Below are 20,980 nucleotides of genomic sequence, written 5' to 3' on the forward strand. Positions count from 1 at the left end.
GGTAAAACTGGTATGTTATTCTTTTGAAATATGAATTGTGGCAGGATTTGATTGCAGAAAGCAGTCTCTGTTTGATATTCAGATACATATTTTTGATAGTCTATATGCTGACACCATTCATATCAGATTTAGAATCCTCCTTAATTCTATATAATATTTTAACTTAACAGGTATCAGCTCAAAAGGCCCTATTTTCAAATTGGTCACATACACAGATTCTTGGTAGATAAGAATTTTGGTGATACTACTCAGTCCAGTGCTGACCACAGTTTATGCTGGGTCATTGATCACAAGAACTTATTCCTCAGATTATTAGTTTGCTGTGATCAAGGTGAAGAGGCAAAAAGTGGGTCTTGGTGTTAAGTGGTGTGTTTTCCCCCATAAACCCTCAAGGGGCTTTCACATGGATTTCCCAGCAGTAACCTAAAGCAGATAACAGGTCTGTGCCAGGGTTCTCCTGAGCTTGAAAAGAATCTGCCCCTAAAGGGTGCTGGAGAAAGGTGCCAGAATCAACTGAGGCCAATACATTGTATGAAAACAAAGTGCAATTTTAATGGGGTACAAGGAAGCCTGAAAATTCAGTGGCCATAGTTTTTTTTTTGTGGGGGGAGGCGGTGGAGGGGTTTTTTTAGGGCATTTGGGAAAGAAGGAGCTTGGGGTAGGGTAGGTAGGATTTCTAGTCCAGTTCATTTTTGTTTAAAGCCCATCTCTGCACCCTTCAAGATGGTGACATGTGACCTTAATCTTCTGAAATTTCATTTGAAATTGGGTTCAGACCACTTAACCACATAGTGGCTATAAGAATTTGTGGAGCTGTCGCAGGCAGAGTTTCAACAGAAGATGTGAACACGGCAGATGTAACCGGGGATCTGAAACAGAAAGAGTGCAAGCTTCAAGGCTCTGTCTGGCTTACTCAGGCTGGTTAGAGCTGACTAGACTTTGCAGCTGCAACAATCAAACCCCAAGTGCGTTCGACCATTATTGAAACCGAGAAACCATCATTTCTCACTAGTCTTTAGATCCATCATTGACTAACTAGAAACCACGCTTTGTTTCATTCTCTCTGCTGGACCCAGGGTGAGGGAGCAGCTGCCATAAGAAGCATTACTAGAGAGGAGAGAGTGGCAGATTGCCCAATCCTAAATCTCCCACCCGACGGTGCCCAGGATACTTCGGAGCACATTCCATGAGTCAGAGAGCATCTGATCACTCCTAATCACAAGAGCACAAAGAAGTACAGTTCTACTCTGTGCCCATAAGGAGAACCAGAAATATTTGGTAAATGGCACTAATGACTATCATGCCAGATGCCACTTTTGCAAAATCATTAAAGAAGGGACAGATTGTGAAGGTGATATTTTCAGTATATGGGCTGTGCATGGGAGGAAACTGGGAAATAGAGGAGATTTGAAGGATTAATATTTCACTTGTGAGGTTTTTTTTTTAAAAAAATTTCTTTATCTTGTTAATTAAATCACGGTGAATTACAAAGTTACAAAGACATTTCTGGTTGAGTTTCGGGCAAACAATCCTCCAACACCAATCCCTTCATCATATGCTCTTCCTTCCATCACAATCACAATCACAAATCATCCTGTTATTCGTTGATTGCCTCGAGCAGGCCCCAGTAACGTCTCCTTCATCCTAGCCCTGAGATTATATTCAAGGCTCTTAGGAGAATGAGACCCATCATTGTTACTGGTATTTGGCGTATTGGGTACGCCACGGGGAGTTTGCCAGACTCTGTCGTGTGGGCAGGCTACATTCGATAGCCTGCCAGTTTGTCCAAAGTAGGAATGAGATAATAAGATGTCTTAATAAGATGTCGCGTGGCCGGGAGCTGGTTTTTATAGTCTCTGAGTCTTGGCCGTTGATGGGATTACACGGCGCCAGGGGACCAGTTGGTGGGTGTGACCCCTGCCTACTAGAATTTGGAGGATCTGGGTGGAGGATGCTTCCATCAATATCCCCAATTTTCCTCTTGTCTCCCAGCCTGCCTCTGTGGAAGGCACATTTCCCCTCCAGCACTGTCCTAGTGTTCCCTTCCCTAATTTACCCTCGCCCCCAGCCCCACCCTTGCCACAGTGGCAAGCTTCCTATCCAAGACCCGTTCTCCTGCTCTTCATTTCTATTGCGTTCGGGTATTTGATATTCCCGTATGAGTTTCTGATACGGCTTTATTTATTGAATTACACGGACTTCTGCTTAGTGAATCACCAGCCCACTAAATGCAGATTATTTTAGAAAGCTCTTAGAACTGCATCTCTAAAGTTCCCCTATTCCCGCTAAGACAATGTCAATTAAGGCTTATCCGGATGGCAACTATTGACCAGAGGTGTACATTGAAGACCCTATCAGTTCTAACTCCTAAGATTAATTACTTTGAATATCTACTTTCCAGAAAAACAACTTAAATGAAGAGAAAAAAATAGTAAGAAGTACTAACTTGAACCAAACAGTCAACTAATATGCAATTCTAAATACTGTCTGATATCTGTTCTTTTCCAGCATTACACCAGGAATCAGACTTTGATGAACTTAGAACTTTTACCAAAATTCTCTATTCACATAATTTGCTGAATCTAAAATATTGACAGTCACTCAGTTTCAGAAGTGTAACTTAAATTTCTGAAAGTGTAGAAACCTAGAGCACCTAGAATCACAGAAAATAACACCAATAAAAATGTTGAGTTTGTGCAACTACCTAGGTCCCCCAAATCACTGAGGAGGAAAAAAAACTAGTAAGAAGGGCCATCTCAGGAAAACAAGGAAGAGAAGGGGATGAGAGGGAGAGCAGGAAAGGACGCAAGTCAAGGCGGTGCATTACTAAGCTAGCCACAGCACTGCAAACTGATTGCCTACTGGCACTTTTCAAAGAGCCATAAGGTAGGCCAGAGAGATAGTACAGGACTGAAGTGCTGCTTGGATATGGCTGACCATGTTTTGAAGGATGGCACAATATAGGGTCCCTCTAGCACTGTCAGGAATGATCTCTGAATAATGGAGCCAGGTCAAGTTAGACCTGAGCACAGCCAGATGTGTCTAAAAACCAGCAAAAGCAGAACAAAGAGGCATATGCAGGAACTCCTTCAAGTACTTCTACCAAAGGAAGAAAGTAAGAACGATTTATACATGGCTTCCATCTATCATTGGTCAAAATTGGCCTCAAGCATAAGGGTTCTAACTCCTTCAAGGTTGCATATATCTGGGAGTCATTTTGGTGGAAGGGCGCTTCAACAGGAACATGGCAAGGGACAAAATGTGCGTTGCCTGGGTGAGCACTATATTGGTACTGTTGTGTGGCTTGAGGACTAGGAGATACTATAGCAGGCTCCTTAATTGTAGTGTCGGTAGCAACAGTAATAATGAAAGCCAGCTCATTTGCAGCAATCAGTGCAAATACTTCCCAGCGGCTACCCTGGCCAGACAGTGAATCAAGTGTTCCATTTTGGCATGGCAACCAACCAGAATGCACGACAACCAGTCACAAGCCAGAAACCTGCCATCAATCTAGACTTTTCCTCTTTCCAAGTTTTCAAATTCTTTAACTTATCCTTAAACTTGTCTTTTTTTGTGCAACTCTTCCATTCCCCTCTGCCCTACAGTTAATTCTTAGTTCTGATACTTATTATGGCATTCTTGGAATAATGCAGATATTTTGCAATTAGTTTCTCTGCTTGTAACAGTTAAGGTATCTTTGGCTTCGAATCAGAGAAAATCTGAAATTGGCTGAAACAGTCAGAGTCAGTGTGACTCCAAGGTGTTTTAGTCCAATTACTCTGAGCATCACATCCAAACTTAACCACGTCCAGAAAAGAAGAGGCTTTTAATTTTTAAACAGAAGATGTCAGTTTTAGAAAGTGGTAAATCGACTCCAAGAGTCCTTAGTGGGCTTTCCTAAGGTTTCATTAAGCGGTCACCCCACCCAAGCCCACCACTGGCCAGAAGAATGGAACTGCCTATGATTGAAAACCAATCAAAATTCCTAAGCAGAATGGGGCTTGGTTAGTCAACTGGGGTGAGGTCAGTGCTCAGTAAAGTCGAAGTTCTGACAGAAGGAGAAAGGTACTGGTGTTAGGAGTGGCCATTATCTCCTTTGCAACCTCAGCTCTTTTACTCCTCACTAGGGAAATCCAGACCACCAATATGATGTTGCTGAATTGTAGCTATCAATGAATTTATTCCTGGAAAAAAAATCATGCTCTTTTGCTTAGTGATGAAGTCAAAGCTCCTGCATGCTGGATGAAAGTATATCTGAGATCAAGCATTTATCAGTTTTTCCATCTTCCACACTTGCCATTTTCATATCCCACCCATCTACCTCTAACTCTTCATTCTTCTAGGGATAACTCTTCATTCATTGCATCCCCAACATGACCCATCATATCATACCTTCTGGTTCTTTTTGATTTTGTTTTGTTTTGCTCTTCCTTTCCAGAGCTCCTGCCCCTTCTTTTATTCAAAAAGCACAATATTTAACCTCTTTTCAATTTTTACTACCTGGGTCACCTTAATTAAGTTTTTCCAGGCCCCTTGGTAGAACAGACTTTTCCTCCTTCATAGACTATATCTTTTACATAATCTATCATTGCCATCCATTCTTTTTTATATTTTTCTTTCTCTCCTACCAGAGAGGAGCACTCTATTGATCTTTTTATTGATTGCCAGGACCTAGCAGTTGGTAACAGGAGACACTTAATAGAAGTCTAATGAAGCAGGCTCTCTGGGGATGGGTGCGGTGTTAGAATGATGTATGCTTGAAAAATATGATTAACAGTATTGCAAATTCAAGTACCTCAATGAAAATAATATATTAAAAAAGAAGTAAGTGGAAAACATGATCACATTTCCTTTGTGAAATGGAATAAATGAAAGCAGACAAGCTAGAAAGAAATGGCAAAACTAATTCCTAGATGTGGTTAAAATTATAGTGGCTAATGTCAGGTAAGGAAGGGGCTGAGGGAAGGAATGGACAGAGGGAGCCTGTCTGTGGTAAACACACTGTCCCTTTGATGGTGGGCATGCTGGCAGCGACACACACAAAGAAGTATAAAGCTAACCCCATCAAGTTTCAGAATGTTTAAATCAATTATAAGTCAACAAAAGAACCCTGAAAGATACATAGAAAAACTTAGAGAATGGATGGAAGGGTGGTGAAAAGATTAGTGGAAGGTTTATCCATCCCGTGTATGAATTATTTGGAGTAATGCATTATTTAAATCCAGGCAACACTTATTTACAGCAAATTTTGTTGCAGAGTAATGCATACTACTGACTTGTGAGCAATTGTCACTGCAGAGGTAATGAAAGTGCTAATTATCCGAACAGGAGCTACGTCTAACCTTGCAGAAGTCATAAAGGGGATCTCTTCTGCAGTCTCTGAGATGCTCTGGATTTCCCCCCCTCTGACAAAAGCTAAAGTAATAAGTGTGATGGACTGCAACAGACTGTGCAGCTCTCTGTTTGCTCCTTCCTGGCAGCTGTTCAGTTTACTTGTCAGTCAATTGTCTACTGGGAGAATTGGGCACAGTATGAGAAAGCCAGCAACTCATCATAGTCACAAGGATGATAAAGTACATGGCGCTGTGCGAGAGTGTGAAGCACATATAACTTTCGATATTCCAGGGTGGTACCAGAGATGTGATAAAATTATGCCTGGAAGAAGCAGTGATGGCCCCGTGTAGATGGGTAGAACACAGAAATGAAGCACAGGAAACATACAAAAATGATGGTTAGGGTACTTTAATTCAAAGCACTCACTGATATGGTAAACATATAATGTATAAGTAATAGGTGACATCACTTGATGAATTGATTGTGAGAGAGATAATCTGGAACTAAATATTAGAATTTTAAAAATATCTCAGTGGACAAAAAGGGTCAAGTGTGATCCATATTTCTGTGACCTGAATACTAGAAAGAATAACTTTAAATTAGAAGTGAAGGAACTGGGTAGAAACTTAGACTTTGAATGTAAAGCATTTTAATTTTAATTGCATCTCTGCCATTAACATGCATGGGCTTTAATTTCGTCTTATTTTCAGTCTCATTATTTTCAAGATGGAGAAAATAAATAGAGCTCACATTATAGAGTTGCTGTCACAAGTGAGGCAGTATCTACAAAGTACAAAACAGACATAGTTCCTAAGAAATATGAATTAAGCCTTGTATATTTGCTTTACTTTATTACTCAAGGGTATACTTGTTTCACACTTTCATAGCACCTGAATATGTTTTGTTAATTTTAACCTAGTAACCCCCAATAAATCGTGTTGAACCTTCTCAGAGCTCTTTTAGTCTTACCTAAACATTCTGTAAAATTTCTCTGCATAGGAAAACACAAGAGCATGTAATTATAATCATCCATACAAGAAAAATGATGACCCTACATTAAAAATTTTAAAACTCATTTATTTGTAAATAAACCTATAGAACTTTTGGCCACTGTTAAATGGAGCATTTCTTCTATTTTTTCGCTTCTTGGTCCTGACAGGAATTTCGTATCATTTTCTAGTACTGCCCCATAAAAGTCCCAAATTAGCCCTGCCTACAATAACTTCGTGTGTGTATAAGATGAGAAGGAAGATGAGTTTTCTCTTGAGAGGAGCAATGTCCTTCAAGACCTAACTGTACTGCAATGTGATGGTAAGATGGCAACCTCAGAAGAACATCATCCTTTGGAAACTTCAGATCACTGGACTCTTGGAGAGATAGCTCGGTGTTGGGACTCAAACTTTGCATGCACAGGAGCCCAAATTCAGTTCCAGCACTTCACGACTCCCCAAGAAATGCTAGGTATAGCCCCGGTACCTCATAGCACTGCTGACCCGAGCAGCACTGCATCTCAGGCTAATGATTGAGCTCTCTGGACCCAGGGTCGGCATCAGCCCAGGAGATCCCCAGGGCTTCCTAAACTCTGCTTAGGAGGTGCCCCACTCCCATGTCCCCCCAAAAGATAGGGTTTGTTAAGCGGGTCAAAGGCACTGTTTCGGGGATTTAACATATTTGTCATTTATAATCCCTATTTTCTGTTGAGTAAGACTATTCCTTCTTGGTAGTGGTAAGAAACATTAGAATTTATTCCAATCGTTCAACAGAGATTTGACGAGGGTCTTCATTATGTGCCAGATCTCTGCTCTGCTATGTGCCAGGGATTAAATAGTGACCAAAAAAAAACTAATAGAAATCGATCCTTAACTAAGCTTATAGTCCAGAAGAGGGAGCAGATATTTATCATTTAACCATTCCTTTAATAAAACACTGTAACTAAATGAGGCCAGAGTGACTAGTGCTGCAGATGGGATGCTTGCCTTGCATGCAGCCTACCTGAGTTGATCCCTGGCACCACATATGGTCCCCTGAACCCCACTAGGAGTGACCCCTAAGTACAGAGCCAAAAGTAAGCCCTGAGCACTCCAGGTGTGACCTCAAATACCACCCCTGCCTCCGGTTGTAACTATGGTTGTGTAGGAAGAGTAGGAGGTGATCAGAAAATACACAACAGAGTACTTTATTTAGCTTTGGAGAGAAGCAAAACTTAAAATTTTTTTATTGACACAGATGTTTGATATCTAAAGGCTCAGTTGGTGTTGGACAAGATCCCTGCAGGTGAGTTGTAGTACAGTGCATGGAGTGATTTAACGGAACTCTTTACAAAGATGCAGGCAGAGTTATAAGAACCAGCACCCTTGAATGAGTAGGGACCAGTCACCACCTCTAGGTAGAAAGGAGCACAGAGAAGAGACAGTAGCTAGAGAACCAAAGAAAACATTCATTGTTGTAGGAGATGGAAGGCCAGCGAGAGCTGTTGCTTGGTAGAGGAGATAGAGTCTTCATGAATGTGGAAATTCATGAAGAAATGAAGAAGCCAGGAACAGAAATTATATGCCTTTATCACCCACACTCAAATTGATCGCCCCCCCCTTTTTTTTCTTTATTGATTCTAACTGGAGACTTATGGCAAGAAAGTTTATTGGTGCAGTCCATACAGGCCACACTCCTGACAAAGAGCAGGATATAGAAGAATGGGAAATAGAACTGGATGAATAAATAGAAAAATATCTAGATAGTGGGCTTTGAGGTAGGTTTAAAAATGAAAAGACTCAGGGATCGAATAATAGTGCAGTGGACAGGGGGTTTTGCCTTGCATGTGACCGACCCAGGTTCAATACCCAGCACCACATAGGTCTCCTGAACTCCTGAACACCACCAGGTGTATCTCCAAAACCAAAGAAAAAAATTAAAAGACCGAAAAAAAACCAAAACAAAACAGAACATCATAGCCTCAAACCACAGTGTATGTAGCAGGCGGCACCTAAGTGAAAGGAGTGGTCTGTGCTATGAACCTGGGGCAGAAATGAACTTGAAATCTGCTAAGAAGGTCTGTCTGTGTCAGGTCAGAAGGCTTCCTCAGATAGAAAAATGACCCACAGAGCATCTTCAGGTCATAATCAAGGAGGAAGGATGATCCCATGAAGAGAGACAGAGTACAACGTTTTGGTCCATTAGGTAGCTTAGAGACCAAGATAAGAAGCCGCCAAGAAGTGGAAGATAACAAGAGCAAATGACGCGGTTCACAGTGTAAGGCTTGAATAAAATAGGGGGAGCCGGAGCATATCTTCCTTGAATACTCGCCTTCGGAAGCCAAGTACACTCTGAGAGGCCAGTGGATGGCAGAAATAATAGATTTTCACCCCCAAAGAATTCAAGGAGATATTGGAATTAGGAAACTGCTATATTGGATCATCTTATTTGGTCATTTACTAATTTTAACAGATATTTGTTAATGATTTTTACATCTCCCACTGTGCTAGTTACTAAGAGACTAATGATGTGGATCTTTAGGGAGCTCACAGACTAAGTGGGGGAGATAAACATGTAAAGAAATATTCGCAATATCTTTTGTCTAATAAGTGCTACAAGAAATTCATCATAACAGGTTTATAGGAGAACTTTCAGATAACCTAGTTATTAGTGAACCCAAATTTGTCTGTGAAAATCAAGGAAAGTACCCGTAAGATGTGTTAGATGACCCTACAAGGTCATATATCTTGTCTTGAAAGGATGAGTTTTTTTGGGTGAAAAAATGAGAGGTAGGATTTCATCCAAGAAAAATGTGTTGGTCACTGTATATCACCTAACAATCAATCTCTACATGTCTGCGGTTTAGCATTATAAATTTCTTGCTAATGCCACATCCAGTGTGTTTAATTACTGATTCAGGAATTTGATTTTTTTCCATACTCAAAAACTGATCCTTAATTCTATTTTTATTTAATACTGTTTGTGAGCTGGAGCGATAGCATAGTGGGTAGGGCGTTTGCCTTGCACACGGCCGACCGGGGTTTGATTCCTCTATCCCTCTCGGAGATCCTGGCAAGCTACCAAGAGTACCCCGCCTGCATAACAGAGCCTGGCAAGCTCCTTGTGTCATATTCGAGATGCCAAAACCAGTAACAACAAGTCTCACAATTGAGACGTTACTGTGCCGGCTCAAGCAAATCAATGAACAACAGGAGGACAGTGCTACAGTGCTACTGTTTGTGGCTTGCAAACATTATTGCAAACCACAGAAAGAAAGAATGCTAGACTTTGAGGATGCTAGCCATCTTGGCTCAGAAGTGATACTCATCACTTCTTCTCACCTTCCTGTGACTGACCAGAACTAGTCACATGACCATATCTAGATGCAGACAGCCTAGAAAATGTAGTCCTCCATGCTTCCCAATAACACTACTATGAGTGTGAACCTACTAAAAGAGCTTGAACATGAGGAAGTCTGTAATCAGAGCAAGGGATGTAGTTGTTGAGCCTAATATGTGAGGACAAAGAGGGGAACCATAGAAAAGAAGTCAGAAAAATCAGTAATTACTGGATTACTTCGGATTGAGGACAGTACAGCCAAAACATTGACCCTTACCCTGTAGCTGTGTGGAACCATTCGAGTATTTTCTGATAGTGTGACCGATTAGATTTGTGTTTCTTCATAGCACTATCCCTTTCCTCCTATGTTTTGCTATACAGAAGATAGTCATGGATGATGCAAAAAGCCAGTCATTCCTGGACTAGCATTCCTATTAGTCATGTTATACTTAAGCCAGAAACTTAATGTTCCAAAGCCCCTGTTTTCTTATCAGTAAATTAAAATGGCATTATATGTACTCTAGCAAAGTGAGACATAAGGACCCAATAGTTTCAGAGGTGCCAGTGACATAGTACCTGTGCTACAGGGTGCATTAATGGCTGGTTTGATCATCCTCGGGGACCCAGTACCCCCATAAGGCCCAAGCAGCACTGCATCCTTAGTCCTAGCCCTGAATTGCCAGTTCAGTTGGCTGATTATCCCTTGGAGTGACTTTCAGGGATAGTCAAACTATCCCAAAACGACCCAACCCAAAACCAAATATGCAGGTAGAGTTAGAATACCATCCTGTGGTATCTTTCAGCTGCTTTTCATCCACAATGGTGGTTTTATTTATTTATTTATTTATTTATTTATTTATTTATTTTTGGTCTTGGTTGCAGTTTATTCCAATCCTCTATCCATCCGCTCCTGTCTCTGTCCTCTGCTTCCTCCTCTGCTTCTTCCTTCCCCATGCTACTTCATTCTCCTCCTTGATCTCCCTTCATCTTCCTTCTCTGGAGTCTAGATTCTGATTCTGATCTCTCAGCCCATTCTTACAGTCTCATTAAATCCCAAAGCATGAGGGATACTTGATCATTGTATAACACAATGGTGGTTTTATTATTATCATTTTGACATCAATGTGCAGATCATTCTCCCAGGGACATGAAAGTATACTTTCATACCAAGGTCATGATGTCAACTAATGATGGAAAAAAATAGATGGGCACACAGAGAATATGAGTGGATTAAAAAAAAACTATGGTACATCTATACAATGGACTATTACACAGTTGTTAAGGAAAAATTAAGTTATGAATTTTGCTTATACATGAATGGGCATGGAAAATATGCTGGATGAAATAAGTCAGAGGGAGAGGAACGTAGAATGACTGAACCCATTTGTGGGATATATATTTTTGAAAAACAAACTACATAAATAATACCCAAAGAGAGTAGAAACAAGGGTCTAGAGAACTCGTCTATGGTAGGAAGCTGGCCATAAAGGGGGAAGGGGAGAGCAGTTAGGACTGAGAAGGAATCACTATGACAATGATAGTTGACAATGAACTGAGTTGGACAAGAACTGAGTGCTGAAAATGATATACATTATACCCTTTCAGAAACAGTATTGTAAACTACAGTGCATAAAAGTAAAAGGGGGAAGGAGGGTGACGGGGGGAGGTGGGAGAAGGAAGGAAGGGAAGAGGGGGAAATATTTGCTATAAAGACAGGCTGCGAGTGTAAGAGGGAAACTGGAGGCATTGGTGGAAGATAATGGACTTTGGTGAAGGGATATGTGCTTAAATCTTGTACAACTGAAACTCAATCATGAACAACTATGTAGCTTTGTACTTCATCATGATTTAATACATCTTTTTTTTAAAAAAAACCTAAACATTCTCTTTGACAACCCTCTCATTTTTAAAACAAAAAATAATGGTTTTTAGCCCTCCACAGTTTTTTTCCAATATTGAATGACTTAGGTAGACAAGATGAAATGTCCTTCTTTTTCTTCACCTTCTCTTACCCATCCTCCTCAGTTAATCATGGTCCTCCCATTGTTCATCGATTTGCTCGAGCGGGGCCAGTAACGTCTCCATCGTGAGACTTGTTGTTACTGTGTTTGGCATATCGAATATGTCACAGGTAGCTTGCCAGACTCTGCCGTGTGGGCGAGATTCTCTCAGTAGCTTGCCGGGCTCTCCGAGAGGGACGGAGGAATCGAACCTGGCTCGGCTGGGCTGGCTGCGTGCAAGGCAAACACCCTACCGCTGTGCTATCGCTCTGGCCCTCCTCAGTTAATAAGTGAAAGTAATTAATTTTAAATATTATACAAACAGGAAAGAGACATCTCATAGAGCCTAGAAAAATAGACACAAAGCTCCCTGATCCATTTCTAGGGCACCTGTTACCAGAAGAAGCGGATGTAATTTCCATTGACTCTTGATTTTTCATCCGTAATTTCGACTACATTTGGAATTTAAGATGTGACATTTTAAAACTTAAAAGGACCAGTGAAGGTGCATTCTGAGTGTATTGTATCTTTCCTTTGAGCTACAGATTGTACCCTCCAACTCAATGCCCTCCTTTCTCTAAATATCAGTCCTCAGTCTTCTTGCAACAGTCCAGAGCCACATGAAGATGATTTATTTCACAGGTAGGATGAGGAGAAATGAATCTTGGTATTTCTAAAACTATAGACAGCCTGACAACCCATTCCAGGGACTAGGTGACATTTTAAACTGGTAATGTTCCTAATTACCCAAACCCTAGGACACCATATGGAATACAGCCACAGTTCTAGAATGAATGCACATGAGTACTGTGAACCCATCACTAACAGCATGTTCTCTTAGAAGGTGGTACAGTATCTGTGTCAGTGTAGTGCTGCACTTTGGACTTACACACAACCTCTTGATATTTCCTTTGTTGGGGGGGGGGAGATATTTCCTGTTACCAAAGTTAAAAAAGTTTAAAAACAACTTTTCTTAAATTTCCTACAATAAGTCATACATTTTTTTGAACATTTGGCTACTGATGTGTTAAACGGTCAGATTTATAAAGAAAAATTTAAGTGAACAATGTATGATTCTTGTGCACCATGCAAATGGATAGCAGATATGCCAAAATTCAGCTCTTGGCTTCCCTGTTTACCACTGACAGACTTGGACTAACTGTTCAGTGCCTCTGATGTTCAATTTTGTCACTTAGCTATGCCCACGTCTACTGGGCATAATAATGCTATATACTCATGTATTTATGGTGCAAATTTAGAGCCATGAAAAATTCATTGCTCAAAGCTAGTGATAAAGGATGCTAAGAATTAAAGCTACTAATGAGATGGGAAGGGACATTACTGCTCATCTGAAATTGCAATGATGAAATAGACGAGGCCTCATCTTTTTTGCTGTGTTTGAGGAGAGAACCTGGTTTGTATCACTCACCCTCGCTTTGAAGCATTTAGATCTAGTGTCGGGCTCCTTTGAGACAATGGAAGTTTTATTGATATTAGGTTCCAAGTCTGAATGCACGCATGTAAGATGCATTTCTTTTTTGTTACAATTAAAAGGTAAAAGGTAAAGGCCCTCCCGTTGATCGTCAATTTGCTCGAGCAGGCCCAGTAACGTCTCCATTGGAGACTTTGTTGTTACTGTGTCTGGCATATCGAATACTCTCGGTAGCTTGCCGGGCTCTCCGAGAGGGGCGGAGGAATTGAAATTACTATAATGCCCTTCTACCCTTCACATAAACCTCCCCAGCTTTGTGGATAGGGACTGGTAAGAAAACCACTTTCTGCATTTCTTAAAACCTTTTCCCACTCCAGTTACATTTAAGGTAAAAATACAAATTGAAAAATTATATGAGACCATATTCATCTTCTTCATGTTGACAGATTTGATGGAGCAAAATTGTTCATGACATACTGTTTTGTGTGTGTGTGTATGTGTGTGTGTGTGGCTTTTAATTCTTCAAAAGCAATCCACATTACAAAGAAATGGTTATAATGATAAACTATGGCTTGAAAAATACCAGTTATATGCTAAATGCTTTGTATACGCTTCATGCTACTAAACTCCTACATCAAACCTTTAAAAGCAGATATTTTTAAACCTGTTTAACATATGAAATAAGGAGGTCACCAAGGCCAAGGAAAGACCTCTCTAAAATACAAAAGCTAGTACTTGAATTAATTAAGTCTGATTTCAGATGAGTCAAGAGCCAAATGCCTGTTGGTGTTTTCACCTCCAATATTAATCTTCTCCTTCCTTTCCAGGTGGTTCTGGATGTTGGCTGTGGATCAGGAATACTGTCCTTCTTTGCCGTGCAGGCTGGAGCGAAGAGAGTATATGCAGTTGAAGCCAGTTCAGTAGCACAGTATGCTGAGGTAATGTGGCTGTTGCTTTTCTTTGGTTTAATTTTAATTTTGTTTTCCTATTTAGAAAAACTACTCATTAGGTTCTCTGTAAACTTCAGGAGACCAGGTGATGGTATTCATATTGAAAACGTTTAGAACATTTCTTTTTACTGTTTTGTTACTATCATGATTTTACTTCTGAGAGAGAATATATTCACTATAGTAATTGAGATGAAAACAATTACTTTTAAGTGCTCATGATGTTATCTGATTCAGCTTTGATGGGAAACCGTAGGAGGATATCTCATTTGCATATGGTCCAGCAATTCTGTCTCTCGATATCTACCCCCCAAACACAACAGCATTAATTTGGACAGTTATCTGCACACCTACATTCATTGCAGCACTTAGTACAATAGCTAGGACCTGGAAACAACCGAATGTCTACTGAGAGATAAATGTTAAAGAAGTTGTAGTATATCTGCACAATGGAATACTATGCAGCTATAAGAAAAGAGGATTTTTAAAAAATGGGACATTATTCTTGACGGTGCATTGATGATAGTTTATTTTTGTTTTTTGCTTTTGGGGGGTCACACCCGGCGATGCACAGGGGTTACTTCTGGCTCTGCACTCCGGAATTACCCCTGGCGGTGCTCAGGGGACCATATGGGATGCTAGGAATCGAACCCGGGTTGGCCGTGTGCAAGGCAAACGTCCAACCCACTGTGCTATTGCTCCAGCCCCAACAGTGTGTTGATGATAGTTTTATGCATACACCTTACTAATGGCACACCTGTTAGTGTGAAAGCAAATTTTCCTGTGTTGATGGGCTCTTGAGAATTGTATGAAATATTTGCATACAAAATTTGAAAGCTTGAAAGTTTATTCTACAGAAAAAGTAGATGGTTCCAGGTTCTTCCGCAGATATCCAGGTCTCTCCTTTACTTGTAAACGATGACCAGATCCTGACCTGGACGCTGCCCAGTCCCGTAAACAACTTCCGTGTCCTGTCCTACTCTGTCTACTTACCTCCCATGAACCATGTCACTGGTTCTGCCCCTGTGCCACCCTCTATCAACTGTACACTGTCTTCTGTCTCCACCACAAGCTGACCACAAGTACTGTCCCTGGGCCTCCCAGCTGAACCTCAGAAGTTCCTGTCATCTATTCCCAGTTTTCCTAGGTTTTCCTACTGTCTGTCCACAGTCGTGTGTGTGTGGGTGAGAGTCCTGTGCTCAGTACCTTGACACTACTTGGGCATACAAAACTTGCCTCTACTTGAACTATGCTGGGCATCTGAGCCCTGCTGGTACCTGCCCCTCTCTGGCCATGAGTGGCCCACCTGTACTGGGCCTCTTATCCAGGTGGGCCACTCTGACTGATCCAGGGAGAGGAAAGAGTCCAGAGTCATGTGGAGAGAGAGAGAGAGAGAGAGAGAGAGAGAGAGAGAGAGAGAGAGAGAGAGAGAAGAGAAGAGAAAGAGAGAAGAGATAGAGAGAGAGACTGAGAGAAAGCTAGAAATTGGGCTGGGGTCTTCCTTTTATCTGCTTCCAAATCCCACCCCCAGCCATCCCATTCTACGTTCTGATTTGCTATCTGTTTCATGGGCGGAGATTGAAAGTGACCTGGCGCCCTACACTTCAGCTCTTGCTCTAACACACCCACCCACATCTTGCACTCCGTCACAGCTTGGATGGAACTGGGAGGTATTATGTTAAGCAAAATAAGTCTGAGAAGGACAGATGCCAGATGATTTTGCTCATCTGTGGTAAGTAGAGAAATAAAGCAAGTGAATACTTAGTATTGAATGATGTCAAACCCTTGGCCTCGAATTATGAAATTCAGATTACCAAGCAAAGAGGAAGCAGCATGGCAGGAAGAAAAGAGGCAGGCTAGAAGTCACATTACGATCGTGGTGGAAGGTGCGAGGCACTTTGGTGGTAGTAAGGTACATTAACTGTGTACGCCAAAACCATAAATGCTAGAGGTCAGAGTGCTCATATGGTGGGTAGGCGCTTGCCTTACACACAGCTAACCAAAATTCGATCCCATGACCCCATAAGGTCCCTCAAGCCTGCCAAGAGTGATCCTTGAATGCAGATCATGATCATGATCACGACCATCCTATTGTTCATCGATTGCCTCGAGAAGTCCACAGTAACGTCTCCTTCGTCCTAGCCCTGAGATTTTTTAAAAAGTGCCATATTCAAGGCTCTTTCAGGGTTAGAATGAGACCCATCGTTGTTACTGGTAGTTGGCATATTGGGTACGCCACGGGGAGTTTGCCAGACTCTGCCATGTGGGCAGGTTACATTTGGTAGCCTGCCAGGTTGTCCAAAGTAAGAATGAGATAATAAGATGTTCGCAGAGCCAGGAGTAAATCCCGAGCACTACCCATTGGTCCAAAAGCAAAACAAACAAAAACAAAACTAAACCCCAATAAACATTAAATGCCATTGTAAACAATAATACCTACACTATGCTAATAATAACATATTAATTATTATTAATAATAATATATTAGTTAATAATATATTTTAATGCTCATGATAATGAAAATATAAGAATATTTCTTCTTCCCCATCCTCTGGGATGAGGGGAGGGACTGTTTTCTTTTCTTTGATGGCCTACCAGCTGGCGTCAGATTTCCTGAGTCAGATTTATTTTATTCTTAAGTACTACCCTGTCAGTAGCTAGTCCACTCCCTTTACAGTTTCCTTTTGGCTTAAGGGACTGTGTTATCGTTTGAAGAGCACAGACAGGTGAGTGTACTGCATTTCCAGATTTCAGGTCTTGATTGGAGGACAGGGAGTTGCTTTGTTTTAAATATAGTGCTCGGTTACCGTGATAAAATAGTGTACAAATATTAGAGAAAAAGTCAAAGTCAAAAGTCGGGTAATGATGGCTTTTCAGTAATGTTCGGAGTTAATAATAACCCAATCAAGCTGCAGAGATTGGCTGTGTACGCGCACGCCTTGAACAGAGTAATGTGCTTGTCATTCACACCCGGAGGAGGCCTGCATTTTAATGAGAGAGGAGATGACAGAGAGGAAAGCTTGACTGCTGCCTCACAAACTTTCCTCCACCTTGGACAACCGGCAGCTGATGGATCATTGGCTTGGGATTGAGTCAGCTGAGAGGCACCAAACAAGTAAACTAGAATGGCCCGTTTGGAAAAGAAAAGGGTAGAGCCTAAAGAGCAGGCATGTTGATGTGCTTATTTTCTTCCAAGAAATACTGCACAAAAACAATTTTCATCATTTGCTTCCTCACCAGTTCCTTTTTTATGGGACCAGTGGTTCACAAGCACTGGGGGCGGGGGGGGGGGGGGTTCAGAGCCAATCCCTACAATTGTGGGTCAGTTGGGCTGGAGAGTTAAGCCAAAGGGCCCTGTAGTGTTTGGGACCACCAGGGTACCCAAGAGTGCTCTGAGGGCCAGGCCCTGGCAGGGATGGAATTCTGGTGCTGGCACATGCCAGGCATGTGACCCTAACCAGCGGTCTCTCTCCTTGTCCACTGATTGGAATTGAAAGTAGCTTTCACTGGGACCGAGGATTTAGTTAAAATTCGCCAGAGCCTGAGTTTGAGCCCGGGAACTGCATGCTGTGCCCTCCCCTCACCACACATCACCCTAGAGACCCCCAAATCAGCACCAAATAACCATCCACAGGATCCAACATGACCAGAAGCAGCACTTAGAAAATACAATTGAAATGGTAGTTTTTATGAAATATAGGATACATATAAAAGGATGTTTGTAAAAATGTGTCTTGTGTGACAAGTAAAAATAAGGGAGGAGGTGACAGAGAAGAAAGCTTGACTGCTACTTTACAAACTTGCCTTCGACCCTGGACACCCAGTAGCTGATGGATGATTGATTTGGGTCAGCTCAGAGGCACCAAAACAAGTAAACTAGAATGGCCACATCTGGCTGTGATCTGGGCTTATTCCCGATTCTGTACTCAGAGATCACTTCTGGCAGTGCTCAAGGGATCAGATCTGGTGAAGGGAATCAAACACCGGAACTGTGTTCAAGGCTAGCACCTTAACCTCTGTGGAATTTCTCTGAACCTGTTTTGTTTTTTGCTTTTTTTTTTTTTTTTGGTGTTCACTACCTCACCTTTTTAAAAAGTCCATTAGCATTGCCTTATGCTCATGTATGTGTCTTGCAGAAATCACTTCTTTCCCCACTAAATAGGCATTCACTAGATTAAATTTCTGTTGTGGGCTGGAGTGATAGCACAGCGGTAGGGCGTTTGCCTTGCGCGCAGCCAGCCCAGACGAGCCGGGTTCGATTTCTCTGCCCCTCTCAGAGAGCCCAGCAAGCTACCGAGAGTATCTTGACCGCACAGCAGAGCCTGGCAAGCTACCCGTGACGTACTCAATGTGCCAAACACAGTAACAACAAGTCTCAAAATGGAGATGTTACTGGGCCCGCTCAAGCAAATCGATGAACAACAGGAGGACAGTGTGCTTTGTGATTTTATGGTGTTTCAATCCCTGAAAGCATGAAATTTTCACAAATGAAATAAGATTGTGTTCCTCAAGAATTTTTTAAAACCCTTCTCCCCAGTTTTGTGGTTTATAGGTTTGTTTTGTTTATATATACAACTGTGATTTGTTTAGTGTCAATGTGGCAGACTGTGCCACTGTCAGAATGCTTCAAGTGCTCAATGTTCAGCTCTGCTCTTGGCCTATTATGATCCCCTTCCTTGAGAAAGTATTGCCATGATTATTCTCGCACGCAATCCCCACTGCATCCTTGCAAGAATTTCTCCGTATAGACATGTTTTCCAAAATGATTGTTAGTTTTTTGTTTGTTTGTTTTTTAAATCCTTGCTTAGCTTTTACTAGATATTAAAATCAGATACCCTTGGTATACTATTTTAAGAACAAACTTGTTCCAGCCATAAATAAGACTATTCAACATTTTGTCAGCAGCACTTGATATTGTCAGACGGTTGGGCTTTTGCTAGAGTGGTATTTATTACAGAAAAATATATGGTTTTAATTCGTACTTCCTGTTTTGAATGATTTTGAGCATCTTTAAAAAATGTTTCGGCCACTTATGCTTTCTCTTCTGTGAAATACCTTTTCAAATTTTTGACAAATTTTCTTTTGAAGTGTATCTTGATTCTAACTCATTTGTAGGCATAATTTCTATATTTTGTACATTAGTTCTTTTCAGTTATATATGTATGGAAAACAGCTTCCCCCCCTTTTTATATATATATGTCACCATGTCTATTTTTGGTCCACATAAATTCAATTATGGAATTATAAGTTATCGTACAGAGGAAGATAATGTTAACTTTAATAAAGAGACTCCCCCCCCTATAAATTAAGAAACCTCTGCTCAGTATTTTTATTTTCTATTGTTGTTGGTTGTTTGTTTGTTTTACTTCAGGACCATATCTGGCCATGCTCTGGCTTATTCCTGGTTCTGCACTCAGGGATCAGACCCGGTGAAGGGATTTAAACACTGGAACTGTATCCAGGGTAGCATCTTAACCTCTGTGTAACCTCTCTGACCCCTGTTAGTTCTGACCCCTGTTAGTTTTTTTTTAATCCTTGCTTAGCTTTTACTAGATATTAAAATCCATTCTTGGAGCTGAAGCAATAGTACAGTGGGTAGGGCATTTGTCTTGCACGCGGCCGACCCGGGTTCAATGCCTGATATTCCATATGGTCTCTGCCAGGAGTAATTCCTGAGTGCAGAGTCAGGAGTAATCCCTCAGCATCACTGGGTGTGACCCAAAAAGCAAAAAAAAAAAAAAAAAAAAAAAAAAAGAAATCCATTCTTAAGGATGAAGAGGGGCTGGAGTAATAGCACAGCGGTAGGGTGTTTTCCTTGCGTGTAGCTGGCCCAGCTGAGCTGGGTTTGATTCCTCTGCCCCTCTCAGAGTGCCCGGCAAGCTACCGAGAGTATCTTGACCGCACGGCAAAGCCTGGCAAGCCACCTGTGATGTCTTCGATATGCCAAACACAGTAACAAGTGTCACAATAGAGACGTTACTGGGCCCACTCGAGCAAATCGATGAACAACAGGAGAACAGTGACAGTACCAGAGACAAGGATGAGGAATTTAGAAAAAAAATTTTTTTGGTACTTACTCATTTGATCATAATTTCATTCAGTCTTATCTCATAGCTCTGTTTGTGGAGAAATACAGAAAAAAAGGCAATGATTAAGATTTGTTGCAATATTTATGGAACTTCTGTTCTAATACAAGACTAATGCTATTTTTTATATATCAGAATCCCACCTAAAAGAGTAATATAAATGCAATCGCTTTCGTATGTATAAGTTTGAGTTATGTTGTCTAAATTTGCTTTCTCATTGATTTCAAGGTCGTGTGAGGCATCGAATAGCTATTTTTGAACGTTAAAAATCAGATACCTCTAGTATACTATTTTAAGAACAAAGCAGAGAAAAGTAACTTACATTATCATTGATTGATTGATTGATTTTGGGTCACAGCCAGCTGTGCTCAGTGCTTACTCCTGGTCTGCACTCAGTCATCTTTTTTTTTTTAATTAGAATTTTATTGCTCATTCTTTAGTCTTCATTCAAATAAACTTTCAGTTTTGTACAGTCACCCATTATACAGTGATGAGAAAACCAAGATCTCACATAGTTATGTGGCTTACAAGAGAACACAAAACAAGACTATGTTATAATTGAGATTTATATGGGCCCTTCCCTTCGTTGTTAGGTACATACTATGAGGCACTGTCTTCAGCACTGAATGTGGAAGGAGTAAGTTCCTGATAGTGTAAACATTTAAGATCATTATTTAGCTGCCAATAAAATGATTTATGAAATATTATGATATCCATTTGTAATTTCATAATTGGTGGTTCATAGGGGATATTGTCTATGTAATTCAAAGTCACACATCCACAGAGCAACAAAGCAAACCTTTATAAGAGGCACTAAGAAAAGAAACCAATCATAGAGGGATAGTCTTTTTTTTCCAACTGAAAAAATGTTTG

At 41.0% G+C, this 20,980-nt stretch overlaps 1 protein-coding gene across 1 annotated transcript in view; it reads left to right on the plus strand.

Annotated features, from left to right (window-relative positions):
• The window catches only part of LOC130016241 (histone-arginine methyltransferase CARM1-like), a 327,432-nt gene that overhangs the window by 201,913 nt on the left and 104,539 nt on the right, over positions 1–20,980 (plus strand). Inside the window, exon 5 of the mRNA XM_056106917.1 lies at positions 13,902–14,012. Coding sequence (XP_055962892.1) covers positions 13,902–14,012 — 111 coding nt within the window. The remainder of the gene's footprint in view (positions 1–13,901; positions 14,013–20,980) is intronic.

The sequence above is a fragment of the Sorex fumeus genome, unplaced genomic scaffold, assembly GCF_029834395.1.
Source record: "Sorex fumeus unplaced genomic scaffold, SorFum_2.1 ptg000149l, whole genome shotgun sequence".
Taxonomy (NCBI): domain Eukaryota; kingdom Metazoa; phylum Chordata; class Mammalia; order Eulipotyphla; family Soricidae; genus Sorex; species Sorex fumeus.